Source organism: Macaca thibetana, chromosome 15 (genome assembly GCF_024542745.1).
Source record: "Macaca thibetana thibetana isolate TM-01 chromosome 15, ASM2454274v1, whole genome shotgun sequence".
NCBI lineage: Eukaryota > Metazoa > Chordata > Mammalia > Primates > Cercopithecidae > Macaca > Macaca thibetana.
The window spans coordinates 82925710-82951427 of NC_065592.1; the positions used below are offsets into that span (position 1 = coordinate 82925710).

General features: G+C 41.3%; 1 protein-coding gene and 1 long non-coding RNA gene across 29 annotated transcripts in view; one reads left to right on the forward strand and one right to left on the reverse strand.

The window, feature by feature from the left end:
• The window catches only part of LOC126937484 (uncharacterized), a 201959-nt gene that overhangs the window by 120884 nt on the left and 55357 nt on the right, over positions 1–25718 (forward strand). The window lies entirely within an intron of this gene.
• TRPM3 (transient receptor potential cation channel subfamily M member 3) overlaps positions 1172–25718 on the reverse strand; it is a 1017461-nt gene continuing 992914 nt past the window's right edge. For 15 of the 22 annotated variants that reach the window (XM_050760895.1, XM_050760893.1, XM_050760891.1 and 12 more), the window contains 3 exons: positions 25458–25657; positions 22170–22302; positions 1172–9698 (listed from right to left, as the gene is read on the reverse strand). In XM_050760895.1, coding sequence (XP_050616852.1) covers positions 8246–9698; positions 22170–22302; positions 25458–25657 — 1786 coding nt within the window. In that variant the 3' untranslated portion in view covers positions 1172–8245. The remainder of the gene's footprint in view (positions 9699–22169; positions 22303–25457; positions 25658–25718) is intronic. The other 7 variants (XM_050760901.1, XM_050760899.1, XM_050760898.1 and 4 more) reach the window with 2 other exon arrangements.

Here is a 25718-nt window from a genome sequence, read left to right on the forward strand (position 1 = left end):
CAAGGTGCCATCTGTGAAGCAGAGAGCAAGCCCTTACCAGACACCGAGTCTGCTGGTGCCTTGATCTTGGCCTTCCCAGCCTCCAGAACTGTAAGCAATAAGTTTCTCCTTTTATAAATTAATTACCCAGTCTAAGGTATTTTGTTATAGCAGCCCAAATGGACTGAGACACAGACCATGTATGCTTCTCTGTACTTCTTTTTAAATAGACTTAATAATATAGCAATGACCTTTATTTTTAATCATGTATCCTAATCAGTTATTTTCTCCTGTTGACCAACATATATGTTGTTTCCAGTTGATTCTTGTATTCTGATTCTTTTACCTTAAAAGAAATTAAAATTGTAAAAGACCGCTACATTTCCACTCACAAATTCACCCACTGTTATGGGCTGAATTTCATCCTCCCAGTGCGTATAGGGGCCATCCAAATAATGCTCTGAGTAAAGGGAACTAAATGTAAGAGACAGAGAATGGTGGGGACTGTGGTATATTAGAGAGTACAGGCTCCTTCTAAAAGAGCACCCAAAATGCCATGATTCAGCTGATTATTGTCATATGAAAACACAGGTCTCATATTACCAGATCTTCAGGTTTTTTAAAAGAAGCTAGAAATCTGGAATTAAATGTGAAATATATCATTTATGTATGTATGTAGGTATATATGTATTTATTTTAAGTCAGGGTCTTGACCTGTTGCCTAGGCAGGCTGGAGTGCAGTGGCGCCATGTTGGCTCATTGCAGCCTCGACCTCTTGGACTCAAGCAATACTCCCATCTTAGCCTCCAGAGTAGCTAAGCCACCATACATGGCTAATTTTTGTATTTTTAATAGAGACGGAGTTTCACCATATTGGCCAGGCTGGTCTCGAACTCCTAACCTCAAGGGATCCTCCTGCCTTGGCCTCCCAAAGTGCAGGGATTACAGGAGTAAGTCACCGTGCCCAGCCTCAATTTTTAAATGTTTCAAATTAAAAAAAAAATTGTGCTGGCTAATGATAACCTATTCCTGCTGGTTAGATATGACCCACAGGCTACCAGTTTGCAACTTCTGCTCACTAGAACAAGTAATTTGTGGAGCCCTAGGCATTTATCTCTACTCCAAAAGTTCTTAGCATGAGGATGGTGAAGATTAGATGGCAGCAAATAAGTGCACAAGGAAGTCCAAGTCATGTTTTAAACTACTGAGTTTTTTTTTTTTTTATTGCAAAACATTTGTTACAGAAATTTCAGAAAGTTTTTCCCGTGGTATCTGCCAACTTCTGCTCTGAATTATATATCTAAACAATCAAGCTCAAAGTGCATTGTGAATCCAATAATAGACCTTTAAAAAAGAACAATTCTGCTAAGGATTTATATATATTTATAGTGTCGATAGATATGCAAACCATGGTCTATCCATACACAAAGAAGGAAAAGATGTATATGTATTTAGCAAACCCAATTTCAAAACGATTGTATTTGTAGGAATTAATTTAAAAATGATATCTGAATAATTTCCCCCATTATAAACTAGGGTTAGAACATTTACAAATGAGAGTCTAGGTCCTATGTTATGAAATGGCTATGAGTACAGTATACTGCACGTACTGTTTTTACACAGCGGTAGCAGCAATATAAACTCAGGTCAGATGCAGTAGTGACAGGAAACAGGTAAGTCTTCATACCATGCTATGGTACTCTTCTTCTGAATCTCTCTCACAAAGATTCTGTGTTCAAGTTTAGAATTATGTGGCTAACAAATATACATGCCTATATCATTCAGAACAAGAGTAACTCTGAATAAGGTGAGTTTCTTTCCCCCCGACCTCAGTTCTCAGTGTATTTTGTGTGTACACTCACCAAGTCACAATCAAGAATCTGATCCTGTTGGCTCTAAATCAGAGGTTCCACACTATTGCCTTTGGGACCGAATGCTGCTGGCAGACATGTTTGTTTGGCTAGCACAGCGTTTGGAAAGCTGAATTTGAATGTCTTTGTGGTGGGATGTGTATTCTCTCATGCCTTACTCACAAACCCTACTTCTTCTGTTGACTTTCACCAGTCCAATTCACACATTTGTGTGTTCTCGATCTGGTCCCTACACATCTTTGAATTTGCAGCCTCTCAATCTATGTGCAGATGGCTGGTTTTAATGATGTGTGTGTGGGAAGCCGCGGTGAAGATGTGTAGGGCTCTTGAGATTTAGAGAGGCAAAAATTGGATGAGGTCAATGTGAACACCAGCCAGGATAGAGGCAGGAAGAGGCTACGTTGATGGGAAGATCAGGACTGGGACAAAGTCTAAATGTTTGGCTTTTTCCAAGTGGCCGCTGTTTCAGCTTACTGTGCCAGGGTCAACAAGGTATAAAGGTAATGGGGCAAGGTCTGTTGGTCTGGTGAAAAAGCAGCTAGTCTTGGACTAAGAGAAGAGAAGCAAGTAGAGGGCAGAAAGAAAGTCACACATCCAGGCATGAGGCTGAATTTCCCCCTTTGCCCCACAGGCCTCAGCCACCTGCCTCTTCCAGAGAAAGGCATGGGTCCTGATTGGCACTGATACTCTTTACAAAGCCTACGGACTTCTAGCCATACACATGTCTTTTCAGTTCCCAGCACACAAACATTGTGCAAATGCACAGGGGCCTGCAGGTTTAAGGAGGCCAGTAGACTAGGTAAGGTAAGGAAGGGAAAATTCGCCTCACTCTTATTGCCATCTGGATTACCTGGTCACCAAAATCCTCTCTTAGATGACCTGTAGAAACAGTCACATGTTGCTTTCATTAGCAGTGATGTGTGCAAGGAAATCATCACAGAAAAGATAGCACAACTACCTTCTGAGAGGAATTAAAGAAAAGAAAAAAATTGCTTTTCCTTAATTGGAAACAGCCTTTCTTTTGGTTGACTCCAATCTGAGAGACAGAATATCCAACTTGTAAAAAGAAGAGAAAGCAGGCTGAGAGGAAAGTTTTCTCTATTCATTTTAGGAGCAGTCAGTTACAAAACTGTGCAAATTGGCTCCTCTCTTTTCCAGAAGTTGAATGGCTTCTAGTAACAGTGATTTTCTAAAAAAGTAAACTCTTTAGAATCACCCAGTGCTTGATCAGACACCCAAACACACACCTCCCACCCCCAGGCTAGGCTCACCCCCAAGGTGAAGAAGCCACAGACAAGGAGGGAGGTCTCTTGTCATATCATTGGATCACACATTCACAGCGATCTGCACACCTCTGCACTATCACAAATGGACTTTTCGCTCTCATCTCTGGCTTAGCAATTTACACCCAGTAGCTCTGAAGAATCAGAAATGTGTCTTGCATATATCACATATGCACAACACCTAGACCTTGGCACACCCAAGAGGTGTTGGCTTGCCATCTCTGGGTCCCATGGCTATACAACCTGCAGTTAATACTTTCTTTCATATTATTTGTTCAGTGCTTAAAAAAATTTAAAAATCTCTTGGTTACTTTTTTTTTTGTTTTTAATTTTTCAAAACTGAACATAATCCCCATAGTAAGAAGCCCAACTGTTTGAGTGAATTCCTAACTGACTTAAGCGTCACAGCAGGCAATAGTAAAACGTTAAGTGCCTTAGAAAAGTCAAAAGAAATGCATAAAGCAGTACATGCATTTTGTCCACACAAAATTAAGACCGGGTTTGGAGAGAGATTACTTCATTTGTCACATTGTTATTGTTAAAGGATAGTGAGTTATAATGCAATATCTAGGCCAAATATATAACCACCTACACACTAGCATCACTTTATCTAGAAACAACATAGTGTTACTAAATGAACATATTTATAAAATACTGTACACTGCTTCTGCATGGGGTTGGCAGATGTAAACAAACAGCTAATTCAACTGGAGTTTAAATTATCATTTTAAGTTCATTTGTCATATAGTCTTTTGCATAACATGCCAGTTCATCTTTCATGAAATCACAACTTGCCTACCACAGCTCGCAGGACTCATTGGAGGATATACATCAGCTTACACACATATTTTACAGTGGTCTACAGGAACATGAAAAGCATCAAGCAGATCAGGAACAAAAATGCCCGGTTCACAAAGATGCTAAATAACATGGAATTGGGAACATAATTAATCATTGCAACATGTGCTTCTTTATTGAATGTTACAGATTTATAAATGATTATAAAGCTGTCCTGTAACGTTCATTAATACAACCACATGCTACAACTATGCTGGGTTAAACATGGGTTACATACATGTTTACATGTGTTTTATAATACAGCATTGCCCAACATATGAATGGTATAGCCTATAGATAGAGCATGATGGATGACTGGATAATATTTATCATCTTTAAAGAAATTAAACAGCCCAAACATTCAGGAAGATTAGACTGTACAGACTCAGGAAGTAAAAAAGAAAAGTACTATCCAGTTATCTACCATAATATTATCTATAGAAACCATGTTTTAGAATACATTTGAAACATTCAGAAGAAACACATTTTGTGTTTTTATGAGTACATTTTTCTCATCTGATTATTCTTATATATATATTTTAAAAGGGGAACTTTCAAAGTGCTAAATAATATCCTAGACCTGGAAACTCAGACATTTAAAAAAGTCCAGTTCTGTAAAGTGCTGTATTATGACTGCTAATATACCTTTTGGCTTGCAGAGATAACACAAACTAGTCATGACAATTGTACTCAAGCTTTCCAGCTCCTCATTCAAATCAATCAAGGAGGGGTCCTCTAACTATAAATATAAAGTATATTGGTTAAGCAGGAGACCTCCATGGTCATTTTCATAAAACATCCTTAAATTTTTTTTCAAAAGGAACAAGCAATTTAGAACAAATCATTACATATAGTAGTATATAAAAATTGGCACCTTTGAAGCAGATGATTAAACCGAAGCTATTACTTCCTTGAGCTCTCTATGACTTTATTTACGGTCCTCAGTAACTTGCTGCTCATAAACTGCTTAATTCACAAAGACAGGTAATTAATGTCCCCTCCATCAGGGATGTGGTAGAATCAATGGGCTGAGCATAAGCTGACTGCACAAGGCCACAGAATCAATGCCACATTGGTGCACAGAGAACCCAGAAATGGAAGGAAATGGACTGAAAAATAATACACATATATGTGCACAGGAAGGAAATGGCTCATGGAAGTTACACAGTTTGTGTCTACAGTCATTTAAGTTTGGCTTATATATTTCACACGTTTCACAGATGTTAGAACTTAATTTTCATGCACAACAAAAGAATCAGGTAATTGCAAGATCAGGACTGTTGAGTATTTAGTTTCCCAGTTCCTATATTTTTCTCTCTGAAACCACAATGAATGGAAACACTTGCGCTCAAAATTTCTTTCCCTCACTTCCAATCTGGCCCAGAATGAGGCCGTGGAGTTGTTTGATGTCAACGAATAATGCTTTCATCTCCTTCTTGGGTTCCTCTATAGACCCCTCAGGGAGCCTTCAGCATTGTGATTGTGCTTGATACTTAAAATCATCAACACGTTAGGATGTAAGTGCATTAAATTGGCAACATCTAATTTAAAGAACAAAAATAACAAAATCTTGGTTCAAACTCTGGTGCTGAGATTTGGCCTTCCTGAGAATCACAGAGAGATGGTCTCAAATGTAAAGTGCTTGTTACAACTATATTAACTATGAACAAACATGGTTCCTTTTCCTCATTATCAGTCAATATGGAACCAGGGGCTCATGAACCCTTTCAAGTTATATTGCAACTTTGCATGTATGTACATTTTTTTTTTCTCTCTGGAGAGAGGGCCTAGAGTTATCAGATCCTCATAGGGATTCACGACTCAAGGAAGTTTAAGAACAACTGATTTATTTTCAGACCCAGTACATGTTTGCTGAGAGGGAAATAGCCAGTGTGGGGCCCAATAAAATGTTAAGTGTTTCTAGAACAGCTGTAAATAAGGGAGTCTGGGTGTTTGTTACCAATTCACCTAAATGCCAAGGAATGAAAAAGGAATTAATTTTTTACATATGTGGTATCATCACGCGTCTTATACCTGAATTGCTTATTCAGAAGAGTTTTTATTTTGTTTTTTTATCTTATATTTAAAGGCCATGTATTTACTTGATTTCACAAAATGAAGTCAAACTTGGTGTTTTCAATTATAATTAAACAAAAGAACCAGGTAGTACCTCAGGCCAGGAACAATAGGTTGTTTTTCTTAAAGGCTTTATTTATTTATTTATTTATTTATTTATTTTTTTTGAGACGGAGTCTCGCTCTGTCGCCCAGGCTGGAGTTCAGTGGCCAGATCTCAGCTCACTGCAAGCTCCGCCTCCCAGGTTTACGTCATTCTCCTGCCTCAGCCTCCCGAGTAGCTGGGACTACAGGCTTTATTCTTTTTTAAATATTAATGAGCCAAATAGGAATCCAAAGATTTGGGGTCAAGATTTCTTTATCCCACTTCCAATCCAGATTCTGATCTAGAAGATTATGCCTTTACTTTAGAGTCTGTAACACTAGCTGGTTTAAAGTTGCATGTCTATTCAGATTGTACTTGGTGTAAAAACTTTGTTTAGGAAAATCCAGAATAAATAAGATGTCCCGATAGCGAGTGATTTCAGACAAAAAAGGGCAGAAGGCAAGCAGTGAGTCATTTTGACAACTCTAGTTTGATATGAGAAAAAGTCATACGAATTTTTAAAAAATCATAATCTCAACATTTGGTCTAATAGTATACTGAACTCTTTCAATGGGACTTCTCGTATATTAAGAAAATCTTTTGATTATAGTTCAAGGTGATAGAAAAGTCCAAGCCTCTTAAGAAAGCTCTTTATGTCTGTTTATTTCATATATAAATATGTGTCTCTGCATAAATGCATATACATGTGTATAAGTGGCATATACTATAGAACTCTTTATATGGTTTATTTGCTTTCTATTTTGGTCTACTGTATCTTTTTTTATAGCTCTGTCTATAAGAAAAATATTCATGGTATGCTTGCAACTGATGGCTTTGGGTTGATACCAAACTCCCAGTCAAATCTAAGGTTATTTATAGTTTTGAAACTCCCTTAAAAAGTACTTTGGAACATTTCCATAGAAAAGATACCAGCCCTTGAAAAACTCCAATTAAATTTATGCTGAGCTCAGATTAGATGGCAAAACTCTAGGTATGAAAATATCCACATATAACCATATATTCATATACAAAATGGTCATGTGATGAGTGGTGTGAAAAATTGGCAGTTACGTCTTGGAGGTGTTCACGAGGATGTGGTGGAGCCATGCAAATGATGACGGTCACACAGCAGCACAACACACGACATGAACGGTGAGAACAGAACATCCCACATGGCAATTTCAGGCTAGTTCTGTCCACTTTTTTTTTTTTAAGTTCAATATTACATATTCATTGAATGAATTCATTGATGACAGGTGAGATACAAAATAAATTAAAAAATATAAAATTATTTAATTACATTCATCCTGAGCTTGCTTGACTAGACTTGAACGCCCACTGTATATAATAAATCACTTGACTTTTGTTTTTTTTTAAACATCAACTCTTCTTTCATTTCGACTGCAATACAAAAAGGCATTTCTGTTCCCTTATTTTCTTCAAAAAAGGATAAACAGTTGTGGCACCAGAAGTGAATAGATAAGAGACAGGTGAACTATGACTGTTACCTTGTTTTTTCTTTATAATGATCAATTACAGAAGTGTTGGCATGAGAAGGATGTGGGACGTTAGGTAGAACTGCTTGCTGCCGGCTTATACTGAATAAAGAGGATGCTCTTCATCAGTCACCAGTGATGGAGCCAATGTGAAAAGAAAACAGAATGGAAGTTTAGAATATCTCATTGTGTACGCTGGCTATTTTATTTTATTTCGCAATTTAGCCCTGCATCCTACAACTCTTGATAACGGTCAGAAATCAACAGATGCCTCCTGGCATGGAGCGTGCTCGAATCCCCTTGTTTCCCCTGCTCTCATGGCTTTCTGCCGTGACTGTGGATACATTCATCTCTAACCCTTCCTTCTCCCTCTCTTCCCCCTCCCTGCCCAGCAAGTGTGAACATGCCTTAAATCCCCTGTGTCTGGCACTGGGTCAGATCAAATGCTTTCTTGATCTGTGGCCCAGAAGTCACCTTTGAGTTAACACCTCCCAAAGCATTGCTTGTTTTGCTCAGCTAAGAATAAAGCAGGTATGATTCAAGGAAGGGGGAAAAGCTGGAGTTGGAGAGAATGTTAGGGCTGGATTCTTGAGCCTCCTGTGATGGATATTAAGAAGGTTTAGTTGTGCTTGCTTTCAAAGCTTTGGAAAGCCGATGTTCTGGACAGTCTCCTCATGGACAGGCTGTCCCCTCGGCCCTCTGGCTTGGAGGACTTGCTTCTCTGGAAGGGATTTCGCAGGCTTGCTGTGTTCCGCTGCCTGTCGAGTTTGTCACTGATGGAGAAGCTCTTCCTGGTGTGTGCATATGGCGCGCTTGGCTCCTCTGCCGAGTAGCTGTTGGCGCGCTCTATCTTGGGAACAGTGATGTTGTTGGACAGGGTTCTGTCTGATTTATCACCCTCCTGGGAGGATATTGCAATGGTGGCTCTGCGGCCTTTGGCCTCATTCTCCTCACTGTCAGAGCTGGGGTGACTCAGTTCTGCTTCTCGCTCGGGATGGCAGCAAGATAAATCCTCCACTTTGTCTCCAAGACCTCCAGGGAAGGCAGCTCTGTCCGCAATTGCTTGAGGGGCATTGACACACCTTGTGTCAATACAGTCTGTAATACTTGTGTATTCTGCTGTTTTCACAGGCATCCCAAAGTTGGCATAATAGCTCCTTGAGGGGGAAAACATAAAGCTATGAGATTTCACGATGGGAGCCTCTTCTAGAAGAAAGGGTGTGGTGGCTAGGTAGCGGCTGCTTTTGGAACGCTCAATGGTGTGGTACATCGGAGGGTCTGAGTCCCAGGGGTTTTGGCATTCTGGAAGGTGGGTATAGTCTGAAGAAAAAGATCTAGTGTCCATGGAGGTGATGTCCTCGAAATCAATGCTCCGGCTTGGAGGTTTGTCTGTGGGTGCAAGGGTTGCATAGGCACTACTTGAAGGGGCTGTGGAAGGTACTGGAGTTGAAAAGCTTGGCTCGCCCAGCCCAAGGATGTTCATGGAATTGTCCAGAGGGTCTATATCACAGTGGAGCTCATCCATAGCAGAGACATAGATGTCTATACACGATGATGGTCTTCTGGAATCAGGAACAATGGCCAAGGTGTTGGCAGGGGCTGTAGGAGCTTTGGGTTCTTTTGCTACAGAGTGGGAACTAGTAGCCCTGTGTAGGCTCAGGGACCTTTCTTTAAAAATACTTTCCAACTTTTCTATACCACCTTTGTCTTTCATATTGACTGAATAGAAAGAATGGCTTCGCATACGGGGCATTAAGGTTGGAGAAGTTGGGGACATGGTCTCCTCACCTGCAGGGTCTATACTCTCTTGGAGCTTGAAGGTGTTCCCTTCCTGGCTGTTGAAGCTGCTCTGGCGGACAATGTAGGCTGCGTCTGTGCAGTCTGAGGAGGTCCTCGAGCGGATTTTGTTGGACTCAGCCCTCTCTAGACCTGTCAGGCGCTCCAGGGCCGTGGCCATGCGCCCGATGAGGTCTTCCAGCTGTGCCAGCCGGATGTCCACAGTCTGGAGCGAAGCCTTCATGGAGTGCTCTCTCTCGTTGACTTCCTCCAGCCGCATGGACATGTTCTCCACCCTGTGTGAGGAAGAGAGAATAAGAGTCACTCAGCCTGGTTCATCTGCTGGGGCTTTAGAGAGCAAGGATATTGCCTGACCTTGGTACCTTCAATGCTGTCTTCCCAGAGGGAAGACAGGTTACAGGTGTCAAGAGGGGTTGGGGAGGAGAGTATGGCATTGATGCTGCGACAGAATCCCAGAATTCAAATCTTTTTGAGCTAGAAGAGGCTTTAGAGATTATCTAATCCAGTGATTTTTTTTTTTTTTTTTTTTTTTTTTTTTTTTTTTTGAGACGGAGTCTCGCTCTGTCTGTCGCCCAGGCTGGAGTGCAGTGGCGCGATCTCGGCTCACTGCAAGCCCCGCCTCCTGGGTTCACGCCATTCTACTGCCTCAGCCTCCCGAGTAGCTGGGGCTACAGGTGCCTGCCACCATGCCCAGCTAACTTTTTGTATTTTGTTTAGTAGAGACGGGGTTTCACCGTGTTAGCCAGGATGGTCTCGATCTCCTGACCTCGTGATCCACCTGCCTCGGCCTCCCCAGTGATTTTTTTTTTTAGCTGTCAATCCCCCTTTCCCTCAATGAAATGGAATGCACAACCCTGATAAATAGGCACTAAAATGGAACAGTCCTTATTGAAGTTGAGTGGGGCCAAGTCCACCCTGGCCTAGCTGTGGTTTGAGGCAGGGCATAATGACCTAACTAAGCATTCAGTTGTTGGCTTATCAGGGTCACCCACACAATGAGAATGTTGCATTTTGAGGATTTTACCCACAATTTTGCAATGAAATTTTAGAATCTAGCTATTTTTATTGCAACACACGTGTAAAATTTGTATTCCATGGATGGGGGTTATTTTTATTTTGCATTTATACAATAATTTTTGTTGTTATTCATGATCATCTTTTTAGAAGGTTGTGTCTCTAAAGGAATTAATATGGCCTAGTTACTGAGGCATCCAGGATTGATCTAATCTAATCCAATCCTTTCATTCATAAAGGAAAAGCAAAAATCAAGAATTTAACCAAGATTGCATAAAGCATTTTGTTGTAAACACTACAGTATCTGTCAATAAGTCAATTCTACTCCTCTCTCTGTCTCTCCCTCTCTGGTTAGCTGATCACAGATGCCTTATATTACAGTTATTGCTAGAACTCTCTATCCTCCCGTTGGAAATTCTTTTCTTTTTAAAATTAAATTAAATTAACTTTTTTAGAGATGGGAGTCTCACTTTGTTGCCCAGGGTGGTCTCAAACTCCTGGGCTCAAGTGATCCTCCTGCCTTGGCCTTCCAAAGTGCTGAGATTACAGGCATGAGTCACCATGCCCTGCCTTTTGTTAGTTTGTTTGAGACAAGAGCTCACTCTGTTACCTAGGCTGAAGTGCAATGGTGTGATCATGGCTCACTGCAGCCTCAACCTTCCAGACTCAAGTGATCCTCCTGCCTCAGCCTCCCTAGTTCTGGGACTATAGGTGGATGCTACCATGCTAGCTGTTTTTAAAATTTTTTGTAGAGACAGAGGCTTGCTGTGGTTGCCCATGCTTGTCTTGAACTCCTGGGCTCAAGTGCTTCTCATGCCTCAGCCTCCCAAAGTGCTGGGATCACAGGTGTGAACCCTGGACATTCTTAGGGGCATGGTTTGTCTCATATTCCTGTTTTCATTTCTATGTGGTCAACCTAATACCTGCCAGGTGTCAACAAATGGGTCAATGACATTTATGAACTTGATTTCAATTGTCACTCAGTCTGCCTGGCCATTTATTTAAGACAGAGGCCACATATTAAAAATAAAATCATACCTTATTTTTCACTTGCTCAAATTAACTTGGAAAGGACAAACCAAAGCCGAGTTACAATTTGAGCTCAAACTTTCACTTTTAAATGTCCAAAGACAAACCTTTTGGTGAATTTAAATGAGACCCAGGCACAACTTTTCTGGAGAGGATTAAAGTGACTTTTTCCAATCCTTCCAATATGCAAAGTAAATCGTTTGCTGATTCTTAAGGCACTTGCTGCAGGAAGACCATGGCTACACAATATGCTTCACAGTGAATGTGGGAATTAGGCTGGGTCCCTGCGGTCTGTGGGGGTGGTGGTGAGGTTTTAATGACAGCATCACTTCTATTAGGGAAGCACATACACTTCATATGCCAGAAGCAGGTTATATAATACAAGAGGCATGTGGATCTCTGGGAGACCTATAGACTTCTTAAAAACCTCCCTTCCTGCTAGCTAGGAGCATGGGGGTGTGACTCCTCTGCCTTGGGGCACATTTCTGCCTCTCTCAGGAACCCGCCACCCCTACTCTGCTTTTATCCTTCAGCTTCCCTTCACCCAACTAAAGGTCCCAGCCTGCCCTCAAGAGCCCTGCTTGTCACTTTTTCTTTTGCTCCCTCCTGCTGCCCCATAACCAACCCAGCACATCTCAGGGGCCAGGCACACTCTGCCACCATACCCAGGTGTATTCCCAGAAGACTTGTCCATTGAGCTATTCTGTATCTGGCAAACTCAACGCCATGCACTAAGCTGACACAGCTAATTCAGAAGGAAAACACAGCTTTTCCCTCTTTCACTTCATTTTGTCATATAAACATAGCCCAAGAAACTAAATTACTTAAAATAACAAGTTTATGTGTCTCATAGACTTGCAATTACTTTTTCACTATCTAGCCTATGGAGTTTGATTTTGCAAGTACTGTAGTTAAATTTTTTACAATGCAATCTGTTATATTTATTTATTTATGTTTGAGACAAGGTTTCACTCTGTCACCCAGGCTGGAAGGCAGTGGTGCAAACATGGCTCACTGCAGCCTCGACCTCCTCCTGGGCTCAAGTGATCCTCCTGCTTCAGACTCCCAAGTAGCTGGGACTATAGGTGAGCACCACCATGCCCAGCTAATTTTTTGAAAATTTGTTTATAGAGGTGGGGTCCACTATATTGCTCAGGCTGGTCTTGAACTCTTGGGCTCAAGCAATCCTCCCGCCTCAGCCTCCCAAAGTGTGGTATTACAGGCCTGAGCCACTGCGCCTGGCCAATACACTTTAAGTGTATAAAATACTTGTTCATTTAAGTCCAGAGGAGGATAGATCATGCATTTCTGTAGCATGAGATGTTTTGTTTAACATACTTTAGGTATTGGGTCTCACTAGCTCTCTAGTGCTAGGAGAGTAATAAGAGGCAGGGTAGTTTTATTCTCCTTCTCCCTTTCTCTCTGGAGCCCAGTGTGTACGAGGTTGGTCCTGACAGAGATGAAGTTGCTGTTTTGACCTAACTGTAGTCATTGGTCTGAGTGCTGTGAAGTAGCTCCTTGCCATGGCCTGTGCTGTGGGGTCCTCTCTGTCCACATCCCACCCCTGACCTTCAGCCCCAGGATCTAACACTATAGAGAAAATTTGTAGGTGAGAGGCAGAGCTGATGCACCAACACATAACAGAAGAGTCAGGACCTAAAAAGCCGTGTGTCCCTATAGCCCCAGCTACTCAAGAGGCTGAGGTGGAAGGATGGCTTGAGCCCTGGAGTTTGAGGGTGCAGTGAGCTATGACTGCACCATGGCACTACAGACAGCCTGGGCAACATAGGGAGATCCTGCCTCCTTTTATTTAATATTTATTTATTTATTTTTTCCCTGAGACGGGGTCTCACTTGTCACCCAGGCTCGTGTGCAGTGGTGTGATCATGGTTCACTGTAGCCTCGACCTCCCAGGGCTCAGGTAATCCTCCACTGTAGCCTCCTGAGTAGCTGGAACCACAGGCATGCACCACAACACCCAGCTAATTTTTGTACTTTTTGTAGAGACAGGGTTTTGCCATGTTGCCCAGGCTGGTCTCAAACTCCTGATCTCAGTGATTGATCACCCGCCTCAGCCTCCCAAAGTGCTGGGATTTTTACAGGCAGAAGCCACCACACTCAGCATTGGTCCAGAGCCAGGACCTGGTTGCCTGAACGTAGGCAGTAAACTGGATACAGAAACTAAGTAAACTGGACACAGAAACTGAGTAGCCCAAGGAGATGAGAAGAAAGCAGAGGAGGTACAGGGGGAAGAGTCTCTTCAGGGAAAGAGAGAAGGTACGTAGTGAGAGCCCCAAGAGTGAGGAAGGATGATTGCAGGGTGTGGAACCAGGGGAGGGAGGCCTGTTGGAACAGGGCCAAGCAACTATTCTTGTCAAACCTTAACTCTACTGTGGGCTCTGAGATGGGCTGAAATGTAAGACTTGACTAAAACAATAATGGACTATTTTCTCCATTTTCTCCCAGAATTCTGGGTGTGAAACAAGCCAACCATTTAAATGTATGATCACTTAAGTTATGGACCTAACTGAGAGAGGTTTGACATACGGGTTATAAAAGAATTAAAAAGTCCTAGAGTCAAGGTTTCCTATGTTTGTTTCATAACTAGACTGGTTCCGTTAATCTTTTTTTTTTTTTTTTTTGAGACGGAGTTTCGCTCTTGTTGCCCAGGCTGGAGTGCAGTGGTGTGATCTCGGCTCACCACAACCTCTGCCTCCTGGGTTCAAGCAATTCTCCTGCCTCAGCCTCCCGAGTAGCTGGGATTAAAGGCGTGTACCACCACGCCCAGCTAATTTTGTATTTTTAGTAGAGACGGGGTTTCTCCGTCTTAGTCAGGCTGGTCTTGAACTCCTGACCTCAGGTGATCCACCCGCCTCGGCCTCCCAAAGTGCTGGGATTATAGGCATGTGCCACTGCACCTGGCCTTCCTTTAATCTTTAAGAAGTTTTTTTGAGGCTGGGTGCAGTGGCTCACACCTGTAATCTCAGAACTTTGGGAGGCTGAGGCAGATGGATCACTCGAGCCCAGGAGTTTGAGACCAGCCTGGGCAACATGAGGAGACACGGTTTCTACAAAAATGAAAAATTAGCTGGGTGTGATGGTCCATGCCTGTGGTCCCAGCTACTCAGGAGGCTGAGGTAGGAGGATCACTTGAGCCCAGGAGACTGAGGCTGTGGTGAGCACAGATGGCGCCACTGCACTCCAGCCTGGGTGACATAGTGAGACCCTGTCTCAAACAAAACAAAACAAAGTTTCAATGTAATTGGGCAGGTGTCACAGATATAAACAGGCCTGAGGTATACACCAAGAGTTTTGAGTCATGATTGTAGTCACTGAGAACTGATACTGATCGAAGAATTTGGGGGATAAAAATGGAGATATATATGGATGATAAAAAACTTGTGGATAATTTAAGGAGACAGTTTCCTAAAGTGACTAAGAAGAAAAGAGGCACTGCAGAGAGGAAGAGATGCTATGAGAGGAATTCCTTATAGAAATTTCCCTCTTTCATATCTCCAGACCTCGAATGGCTCATTTCTGAATAATTCAAGTGGTGATCAGAGCAGGGACACAATAGGGTGCTGGAAAGCTGTTGGGTGGCCATGAGAGGAGGCCCAATAGGTGGGTGCAAAACCCCAGCTAAGATGATGACTAGCCTCTTCAGCCAGTGAGATGAGGAAAACAGCATCCAAAAGAAGATTCTAGCAGCACAGAACATTTTGACTTCCACATGCGATTTCTTAAGAATTGTTATGCTGTTTTATGGAACCTTATCTTCTTTTCTGATAACCTTGAAATGTGGTGAAAGGAAATGAGGTAAAATAACAAAGTATTGGCAGGCCATGCCTATTCTAAAATTCCTTCATCCCCTGGTGCTGGCAGTGGGGTGCATGTAGGATGAGGGCAAAAGCAGTCCCATATTTCATGAACTCAATCCTGTTGGGAAAGGGTACACAGGTTTCAAATCAAAGGCAATGATGCAGAATAGCTAAAGCAAACTCTTGCTTACCCACAGGTTGATGTCTAATCTATGAATTATTAAGTCCTTTAGGGTCACCTACCCTTCCCTTTGGGTTAATTATCCTTCTCATTAACTCTGGGGAGAAAAAGAGAAACAAGTTAAGTTTAAACTTGGTTAACGGAGAGACCAAAGATCAGCTTCGGAAAAAGATATGTTGGGTGGTGGATGAAGCTCAGCTTTTTGGCTTACACTGATTCAAAAAAATATGACTTACGAATTTCATATCCCTAAGTCATTTCTCTCTGCCATTGTTATAAAAAATTATAAGTTGAATGTACTATTTTTTCTGACTTTTTTTTAACTTAATTTTGTGGGTACATAGTAGGTGTATGAATTTATGGGGTACATGAGATGTTTTGATACAGGCGTGCAATGGGAAATAAGCTCATCCTGGAAAATGGGTAACTGTCCTCTCAATCATTTATCCTTTGAGTTACAAGCAATCCAATTATATTCTTTGTTTTAAAATATACAGTGAAGTTATTACTGACTATAGTCACCCTATTGTGCTACTGAAGAGTAGGTCTTATTCATTCTTTCTATTTTTTTTGTACCCACTAACCATTCTCATCCCCTCTCCAATCTCCCACTACTCTTCCCAGCCTCTGGTAACCATCCTTCTACTCTTTATGTCCATGAGTTTAATATAGATTTGATTTTTTAGATCCCACAAATAAGTGAGAACATGTGATGTTTGTCTTTATGTGCTTGGCTTTGAATATACTATTAATAGCCATGTTTCTATCACTTTTTGGATCTAGGCAAAATGAGAAACGGCAAAAAACTTAATGGCTTGGGAAAGAATACTAGATTAAAAGATGACACTAGGAATAGTGCTAAATCCTTGCATTTGCTTAAATGTTGCCATCAAGGAGAAAATTCAAACCTCAAACTTCTTCTGACAAGTGAAGCCTGGCAGGTGGGGTGATGGTGGATGATCTGGATGCTTTAATCAAGAGTCTGGGAATTAAATGACTATAGGCAGGCAGATCAGGAGTGTAGGTAAGGCAGGCAGGATGTCAGACGATCGAGGCAGGGACTCACTCTGTGGCAGTGGAGAGCATGCCCAGTCCAAAGACATATTCAGGATGAATTTTAACAATCACTGCAAGCCCAGCAAAACAGCCCCATGTGGGTAGATGCCACCCACAAGTCACCGTTTTTTGAAGTATGCTTTCAATGGGTTAAAGGAACCCGAAAAGAACTCCCTACTGTGATCACCAGAAAATGTAGGTAACCCTTAAGAACCAATGGGAAATAAAAAGAAATGCCAGGAAATTGGAGATAGAAAAAACTTTTCCGGATATTTAAAATTCCTAGATTCTAGAAATTATGTAAATTTGACATAAATTCTGGGCAGCATTATAAAATGGCTCAGTAGTAGGTAATTAAACAGATGGTATTTTTTGATTGCTTGAGAAAGATAAGGTTAACAGGAGACTGCATGAGATCATTATTAATCTTGCCCCTTTTTTGATAATCAAGACCAATATATTGATATAGATGCAAAATATATGTGATGTACATTGTGATTTTAGCCAGGAGGTTGACATCCTGGGCCACCTGGAGAAATGTGAATACTTAGCTGGCTAATTAACCAAAGGAGAGATGGTAGAGCAATGAGCTGATGTCATGAAAGATATTTTTCTGGAGTCATGCAGTGATCCTCTGACTTGGTTCACCTGATCTGTGCTTGTGAACATTTTGGTGAGCTATGTCAAAGATATAGTAAGTGTGGTTATCAAACAAATGATGGCCTAAAGTGCATAGGATGAAAAATTAATATACTAGATGAAAAAATCAGGATCCAAAATTACTTGAGGTGCTGAAATAATGAGCTAAAGGGAAAAAAATAGAGAAAAATTTTATGCTAATGAATATTAAGTCTTGATTCTAGGTTAAAACAGACATTTCACAAGAAGAAGTTTGAGTATATTGAATCAGCTCATGTAAAAAAAAGCCCTGGTTTAATTCATTGAAAGTGTACTCTGAACCAAAGATGTGACTTGGTTGTTAAGAATAGTAATATAATCTTATAGCACACCTAATGTGTAGGTCCAAAAATAATAATAATCACAATTTATTGAAAGCATAATACCTTATATATGCATCTTAATAACTTTTAATACTCTATAGTTAGGTCTTAATACTCCATTTTATGAATGTGAACATAGGTTAAGAGGAGTTAAGTAAGCTGCTCAAGGTCACACAGCTAGTTATTGCAGAATTAGTATTAAAATGTTGTTATACTATATTATGCACATTGTACTGTGTTCTTTCCATTATACCATGGAGAGAACTCTATATGTACTAGTCCAGTACATGGTAGGTGCTCAAAAAAAGTAAATGAATAAAGGAATTAAATCTAGGTTCTAACTACAACACAGGGAATTGAGTTTAACTTCGGCACCACATTTAAAGGATGTTGACAATTTAAAGTGCATACTTGAGAGAGTGAGCAGGGTAGTAGATGATCTGCTGGAAAGCAGGATAAGTAATTAAATGATCTTGGGATATCTACTTTGGAAAAGACACAGCACAGTGGGAGATGACAATGATCTTCACATATGCAAAACATTATTTCAGAGAGAAAAGAATTTTTCCTTCCTTCCTTCCTTCCTCCCTCCCTTCTTTCTTTCTCTCTCTCTCTTTCTTTCTCTTTCTCTCTCTCTCTTCTCTCTCTCTCTCTCTCTTTCTCTCTCTCTCTCTCTCTTTCTTTCTTTCGAGGCGGTGTCTCGCTCTGTTGTCCAGGCTGGAGTGCAGTGGTACGATCTCTGCTCACTGCAGCCTCCACCTCCCGGGTTCAAGCAATTTTCCTGCCTTAGCTCCCACAAGTAGCTGGGATTACAGGTGCCTGCCACCACGTCTGGCTAATTTTTGTATTTTTAGTAGAGATGGGGTTTCACCATGGTGGCCAGGCTGGTCTCGAACGCCTGAACTCAGGTAATCTGCCCACCTCAGCCTCCCAAAGTGCTGGGGTTACAGGCATGAACCACTGCACCCGGCCTTAACTTTCAGAGAGAAAAGTCTTTTCCTGTATTCATTCCTAAGACTGGTAGCATAGGCAGTTTCTTCTCCTTTCCAGGAGGTGTTCAAATCAAGGTTGGGTGTAACTAGACAGTGCATTCTTTCAAAGTAGAGTTCCTATATCCCTTCCTCCTACTCAGGCCTCGCTCATGCCAGTTGCTCAAAACATGTTTGTTAAGTTGCCATTGGTCAGGTGTGTGGAGGAAACAACTGCTTTGGGTACAAGCAATCTGTACTCAGTGACTTCCAGAACATTTTCCAAATGTACGACGCCAGAATTTTATATGCTCCACAGTGAATAATTCAGCACCATCCTCTCCCAAGTTTGGACTTATAGCTGTCCATTGGTTTTCATCAGTGGTTCTCAAAGTATGGTTCCCAGACAAGCAGGGTCAACAATAACATCAGTATCATCTGGAAACATTTTAGAAGTGCAATTTTCAGGCCTTACTCCAGATCTAGTGAATCAGAAACTTTAGGGATAGGAAGGGGGGCTACCCAGCAACCTGTGTTATAACAAGCCCTCCAGATGATTTTGAGACCTGTTAAAGATTGAGAACCACTGGGTTGGATGTGTCTGGTCATCCCTGCTGGGATGCACACAAGAACTCAATGAGGTTACATGTTTCCTGAGGACGGAGGCCTGCCTTGTGGATCCTTAGTGTGTGGCTTACTGCCTGGCAATGGTGAAAGCCCAGTATTCACATGTTGAAACAGAATTGAACTCATAAAAGGATAGTGAGCACAGCATTTGATGGAACAGGCATCAAGAATTGGTTATCTTCAGCCAAGAGTCCACAACTCCTCATCGGGAGGGGGGGGGGGGAACCTAGTCACCAATGTTGCCTAATAGATGAAAAGCTTGGTTATTTGAGTATAATTATCATTAGTTAGATATTGTCCCAAGTAAAGCAGAGGGCATTGGTTACTCTACTGGCGCATTATATTCTAGAATTGTATTGCTCTAGATGCATCAGGGTCATTGCTATATAAAAAAGAGGAAAGACAAGGATTTTTCAGAATCAAGTTCCTATGAGGTGTTAATGATATCCTGAATATTGTATTTAGCTCTTTACATGCCACTGTGATGCAAAAGTGTGATTGAATAATGATCCATTTAAATGGATAATTATGGGAGTATCTTCATATTTCTAAGAAGATTCATGCAAATACAACCTGTATAAATAACTTGTGTTTTAAGGGTAGTGGTAGGAGGAGGAGTATGAAGCTCACTCTGGAAAGAAACTCCTTGTCCTTTAGTAGGACAAAGAGGCAGCTCTTAATGTTGTTGATTTCAAATCTCTGTTACTGGGGTTATCTAATGTGAATGTAAAATTATATTCTACATACTGTATAGAATATACACAGCTAATTTAGGTAAATTTAACCATATGTACCTTTCCAAATGTGTGTATATACATACATATATATACATATGTGTATATGTCTCTCTCCCTATCTTTCTCTCGCTCAACCAAATGTAAATAGGACAGGTGATTTCACCTGCCACTCCATTCAGAATGGACATGTTCTAGAAGATGTTTGAGATTGGTAATATGGATCTACTCTTCCCTTGGTTAGTCTCTGTTCCATTGCGCACCCCATGGTGTTTCTGTTTTGCTGAGTGCAATTTCAGTGTTGAGAGACATTATTTTTTGGCTCACTTACAAATGCAAAAAAAAAACCCCAACAACAACAATGATAACAACAGCATTAAAATTCCAAAACCCACACAAACAGAAGCAGCAGAATGAAGCCTGGCTTAGGTTTGTTTCTCTGGCCCTGGGCTTGGTCTTGAGGTCATCTTGGTCTTTCAGGCCCCTGTTACTCCAGAAGGTCAGCTTAATGCCTAGGACACAGGGAAGGTGGGTCTACATTCTGTCCTGGACGTCTGAGAATTGCTCACCTTGGCCATCCTCTTTGAGGATGGAGCTCTGTAATCACCCAGAAAGGTACAGGGCCCTGGGGAAGGAGTATTCTTAAAGGGTTTGCAGGCATGGGGCCAGAGGCTCAAGTGGATGTACTGTAGTTTCTTTCTGTTTCTTTTCAGAAAGAATTAGCGAAATGGTCACAATTTATTCACATGCGCTGGTGCCTGCACCTCCTTGTTCTTGTTCCTCAGGGAGGCGAAGGCTTCCTTGCATCTTAACACTCTTTTTTCCCTACCCTCTTTCGCCCCAGGTCTACGGCTTTTCTGAATTTAAAAAGCATTTCAAAGGCCTGTGGACAAATGCTTTGTAAACATGTCTGAGCAATGGGTAATGTGTCCACATAGAACAATTTCTGGAGACCACATGGTTATATGTCCATTAATAAATAGCTTTCTCAAGGCCTCAGAATGAGAAATATCTTCAGATTTTAGTTTCTTCTTCCGTTTGCCAGAAAATTGCTTTACATTATATCATCATAAAATGGTCTATTTTGCAGCAACAGATGTGTATAAAATCTGTGCATGGCTTTAGACTTTATTAGTATTGGCTGAGTACCGATGGATACTATCACTCAGTGGCATATGTGTATATACCTACTTATATAGACTGAATTCTTCAAAGAAATAAAGGGCCAGGGACAAAATATACCATTTATGTAATTCCTACAGAGCCACTAGAGAAGCCTGAAGTGGATGAGCAGACAAAATGTCATTTCATAAAAACTTGAGGTGACTGCTTTGAATCTTAAAAGCCTGAGTCATACTGAATAAAGTTGTCAGTATGTTAGGCCTTTCCATACTATTTCTAATTTGCTTCTGCCATCTTTATATTGCAAATGCTTAAAATGTAAAGTTACACCTATGTTTTGTAATATTCTGGGTGTTCTTCGGAATAGTGGTTCCCAAACGCTAGGTTTTGCATGTGCCAGCCTGGAAGGAAGTTTTTATTATTCTACAGCAAAATAAGAAAAATAAGAAAATGTAAGTGTATTTTCATAAAGCTAGACTTATTAGGTTTAAATAATTCTCTTTATTTGAAGATCTTGCTGTCTCTCTTTTTAATACCCTGAGGTGTATCCTTTAGACTGAAGATTTTCTTATAGCCCTGCTGGCTATACTATTTGTCCAATGAGATCTAAATGTATATAATCACTTGGTAGAAAAATCTGCTTTTATTTATTTATTTTTTTGCTTTCATCTTGTTCTATAAAAAGGAAAAACAAAACAATTCTGGGGAAAAATCCAATTATTATTTTAGCTAATTTACAACTCTCTTACTGTCATTTATTCAGAAGGTGTTGGGCATCCATATAAGGCAGGCACTAGGGCTGTTGAACTCCTTTGAAAAAGACATTCAATAGTCTACACAAAACATAAATTAATGGTGAGCCCAGAGTCAGGTTGAGTCTCATTTGGTTTTTGTCTGGGTCAGAACTTTCCAGTGTCTGCTCTGAGCCAGCAACCTCAGGCCTGTCCTGTACTCAAAATTCTCTTCTGTCTGGGAGGACAGCTGCTACTGCCTGCTAGAGAAGTCTAGGATCTGTAGGGCTGAGATTTTGATCTATAGACACTTGGGGCAATGTTCTGTTCTCATAAGCTCCATGATTTCTCAGACAATAACAACAAACACAAAAGGTCTGTTTTGTGACTGTGTGAATAAATTCAGTGGATAAAGCATGCCTTGGCACAACACATCTGCGGGAGGCATGTGTCCACAGAACACACCTTTCTGAAGTCACCCGTATCCTCTCATCATTAGACGAGTTGAACCGATCGTCCTTTTCTCTGAAGTATTCTTCTATGCACTGCTCTTCAAAGTCATGTACTTTCTTGAGCTCATCATCGGTTATGAAGAGTTCTGAAAAAAAAAAAAAAAAAAATGGAAGCCATGAGGGAGAGAAGTAAAAGCGATGGCATCTGATTTGTGGGACTAGTGACATTCCCAGTATAAATCCAGGTGGGAAAAGGGGCCTAGATTCCTTGCTAGGTCTCAAATGAAATCCAAATCCAATTAGGCAACTTGCATCACCATCGTCTTTCTGAACATGAAATTTATTATGGGTCTCTGAAGTTCGCCTGGGCATATCTGGTTTGCTGCAGGAGCTGGGTAGAATTAGGCAAGTTGCGAGGCCAGGGAAAAAGCTAAATCAAGGAAAGGGAAGCTATTCAGAGCATAGAGTATCTTAAAAGCTCAAAAACTTCTGGGCTGGGGGTGTGGTAGAGAGACATTGTTGATTGGCCTTACTAAAAGCCCTTTTGCAACCACATTCTCCTTTTCCCCTTTCCTGCTACTGAGCTTAGAAACCCAACACAAACATTTCCAGTTTCCCTTGAAGCTAGCAGCAACCACAAGGACCCAGTTTGGGCCAAGAAACAAAAGAAGTCTGCTGCAGGGAGGAGTGGTGTCTTGGGAAGAGATTTTATTTTCCTGATAAAATATAGAGATGTGGTTGCTTCTTTCTACAGTTTTTTACCTTCTCCTCTTTTTCCTGCCTGGAACATGAATGTGATGACTGGAGGTGAGGCAGCTATTTTGTGGCCATGAAACAAGAAAGCACAAAAGGAATAGCTGAGCCTAAAAATAGCAGGACTCTGGATCTTTGACCTCAATGAGCCATCGTTGAGCTCTGGACTTTTCACTTTTTGTTAAGTGAGAAAAAGAAAACCTTATTTATTTGCGTTATTGTTAACCTGGTTTCTGTCAATAGAAGGTAAATGGATTCACAACTGATATAGCAGTAGAAAGAGCCCAGTGGAAAACTGAACCTTTAAGTGGTTTATGAATCAGGGTTGGAGGAGAGAACTGCTTTGCCAATTCTTAAATGGGACAAGTTGCTCTTCTAATCCCATGCCCTCGAGATGTGATAGGGATTGTTCCAAATATTTGGAGCCCTGGAGTTTGGACCCTCAGGGATTTAGTTTGCTGAGGTGCCTCTTGCTTGCTTTGAGACATTAGCCTGAATTTGCTTGGGGCATGGAAAGTATGAATGTAAAAGCAGGCGAGAGAAAAGAAAATACCAGAAATCAGACTGCTCTTGTCAAATATGGGAGGCTTCCTGAGGTGAGGAAGACCTGTATCACAGGGGACACTTGAGATTCACTCATGAAATTACACAGAGCATTAGCCTGGAGGGAGGGGAATGAAAAAAGGCAGTTAGAGAGGCCCTCAAAGCTCAGACGATTGCTATTGCTATGTTTGAGACTCAAAGGAGTATATTTAACACTGATTCTGCTGGCACTTCATTTAACTTCTTTGGCTATGTGTAATGCCTTTTTAACAAAAATGAAATACTATTTTTTTAAAACTCCATCAATATGTCAACTTTTAACAATAAAAATTAAATTTTACATTTCAGAGTGTTTTTGTCTGAGACTCTGCCAGAACTTGGCAGTGCCCTGGGTTCTTTTAATTAAGGCTACAGATGGATAGTGAAAAGTTCACTTTCCCCAACTGATTCATACAATGCAGTCTCTGACTTTCACCCTTTCCGACCCAGCCACAGCACTAAAATCTTTCTTCTCTGAGAAAGCGGACATGGCTGCTCTTCCCTTCTGAGCATCCAGTGACCTGGCAATGCTTTTATTGCTACCATTGGTCATAACAACAACAAAACCCTGAACAGCAGCTGCATGGAGCTGACTCCCACCTAGCCCAATGTCTGGCTTGTTCAGGTTCTCTGGCCTTCTGTGAGGGTGTGAGCACCAGAAAGGAAATGGATCTCTGGACTGTCCTACTTCCTGCATGGTATTTACAAACACCCTCTTCCTAAGCTCTCTGGGTAAGTGAGGTTCCTCTTCTACCACAAATGAATCATGCTTTATTGTAAATTATTTTGGGACTCTGAGCTAGCCCTCAGCATGTCTATCCACGGTAGGCTATCATTCATTAGAGCATCCCGCTGCCCCTGATTTTGTATCTCATGCTCCTCCCCATTGGCTAGAGTTCCTGAGTTGAGAAGCTTAGGGTTTATTTCACAGGTCATCCACCCCGACCCCTCCAACTTTTCTCTTTGCTTAAATTTGTGTTTCAGATGAAAACAGTGAATTCTGGAATTCCCAGGTCTCTCTAATTTTAATGTCTAAAAAGAAGTTGGGCATTGCAAGGTCAGGGAGGGTTTTAAGAGCTTCAGATTTAGAGAAGCTGTTGACCAAATTGTTTTGGTTTCAAACCTTAGATATACTGGTGACCATAGAGAGAGAGGTAGACTCCTGGGCTATAATCCCAGAGGCTCTTGTTCAGTAGATTTGATATAGGTGGCCTGTTTGACATACTTTGAGAAATTGTAGGAGCTTGCTGGTATGGGACTGGATTCCCAGTGGTTCTTAATGAAGTGTGATACCCAAGGGGTATTTAGGAAATCTGCGGGAGTCACTAGTATTTAATGTGTGGAGGCTGGATATGCCAAACTTCCTGCAATGTGCGGCACAATCCTACACAACAAGGAATTGTTCCACCTCAATGCTAATAGAACCTCCGTTTAGAAACACTGGGCTGGAAGGTGGATGGTGAAGGGTCTTCTGTTTTGTCCTCTGAGTAACAGAAAGTAGGGCTGGTCTTCTCATGAGGCGATCTAGGCACAACCCCTAAGGTTTAGGAAAATGTTTAAGATCAGAAAAAAATTATAGGTCCAGAAATTATTGCTTAAGTTATATATAATGTGGCCTTGGGTGGCATATTAATATGGTTGATGTATTTTGGGTTGAGATCTCCGGAAAGCAAGAAACTTAGAACTTATGAAGGTGCTAAAACAGCCCTGTTGGAGACTGATTGTATCTCTCTAAGAAAGACATGAGGCTAAGAGTGCTCAATTTCAGCCTCTACCATCTTCTTTCTGACATTATTTCTCATTCAAGCCAATTCCCTTATCCCCCAGTCCTCTCCAAGTTTTCAGAGCTGTCCGCAACCCGCAGGAGACGGGAGGAACTAGGTGGCCATGTGATCCTGCATGATTGCCTATAGGAAGTGGTAGGGATTTCTGAAATGTGGCGGCTGGGCTGTCGCTTGAAGCTTACTCAGGCCGTAGTCCCTTTCATCCGGGTCGCTCTCGTGTTTCCGCCATCGGCAGCACAGGTGCTGGAATATCATGGTCATGTGGCTGAAGATGATCAGGGGTGGGGGCAGAACCGGTCTTTCATGGAAAGTCATGATGAGCTGATACCTCTGAAACTTCCACACTTGGTTGGATATCGATTTTACTTCAAAAAATGTGTTGCTAAAATAGAGACCAAAGATAATCAAGTGAGAAAAGTCCACTGTTTTCTGAAGCAGCGACT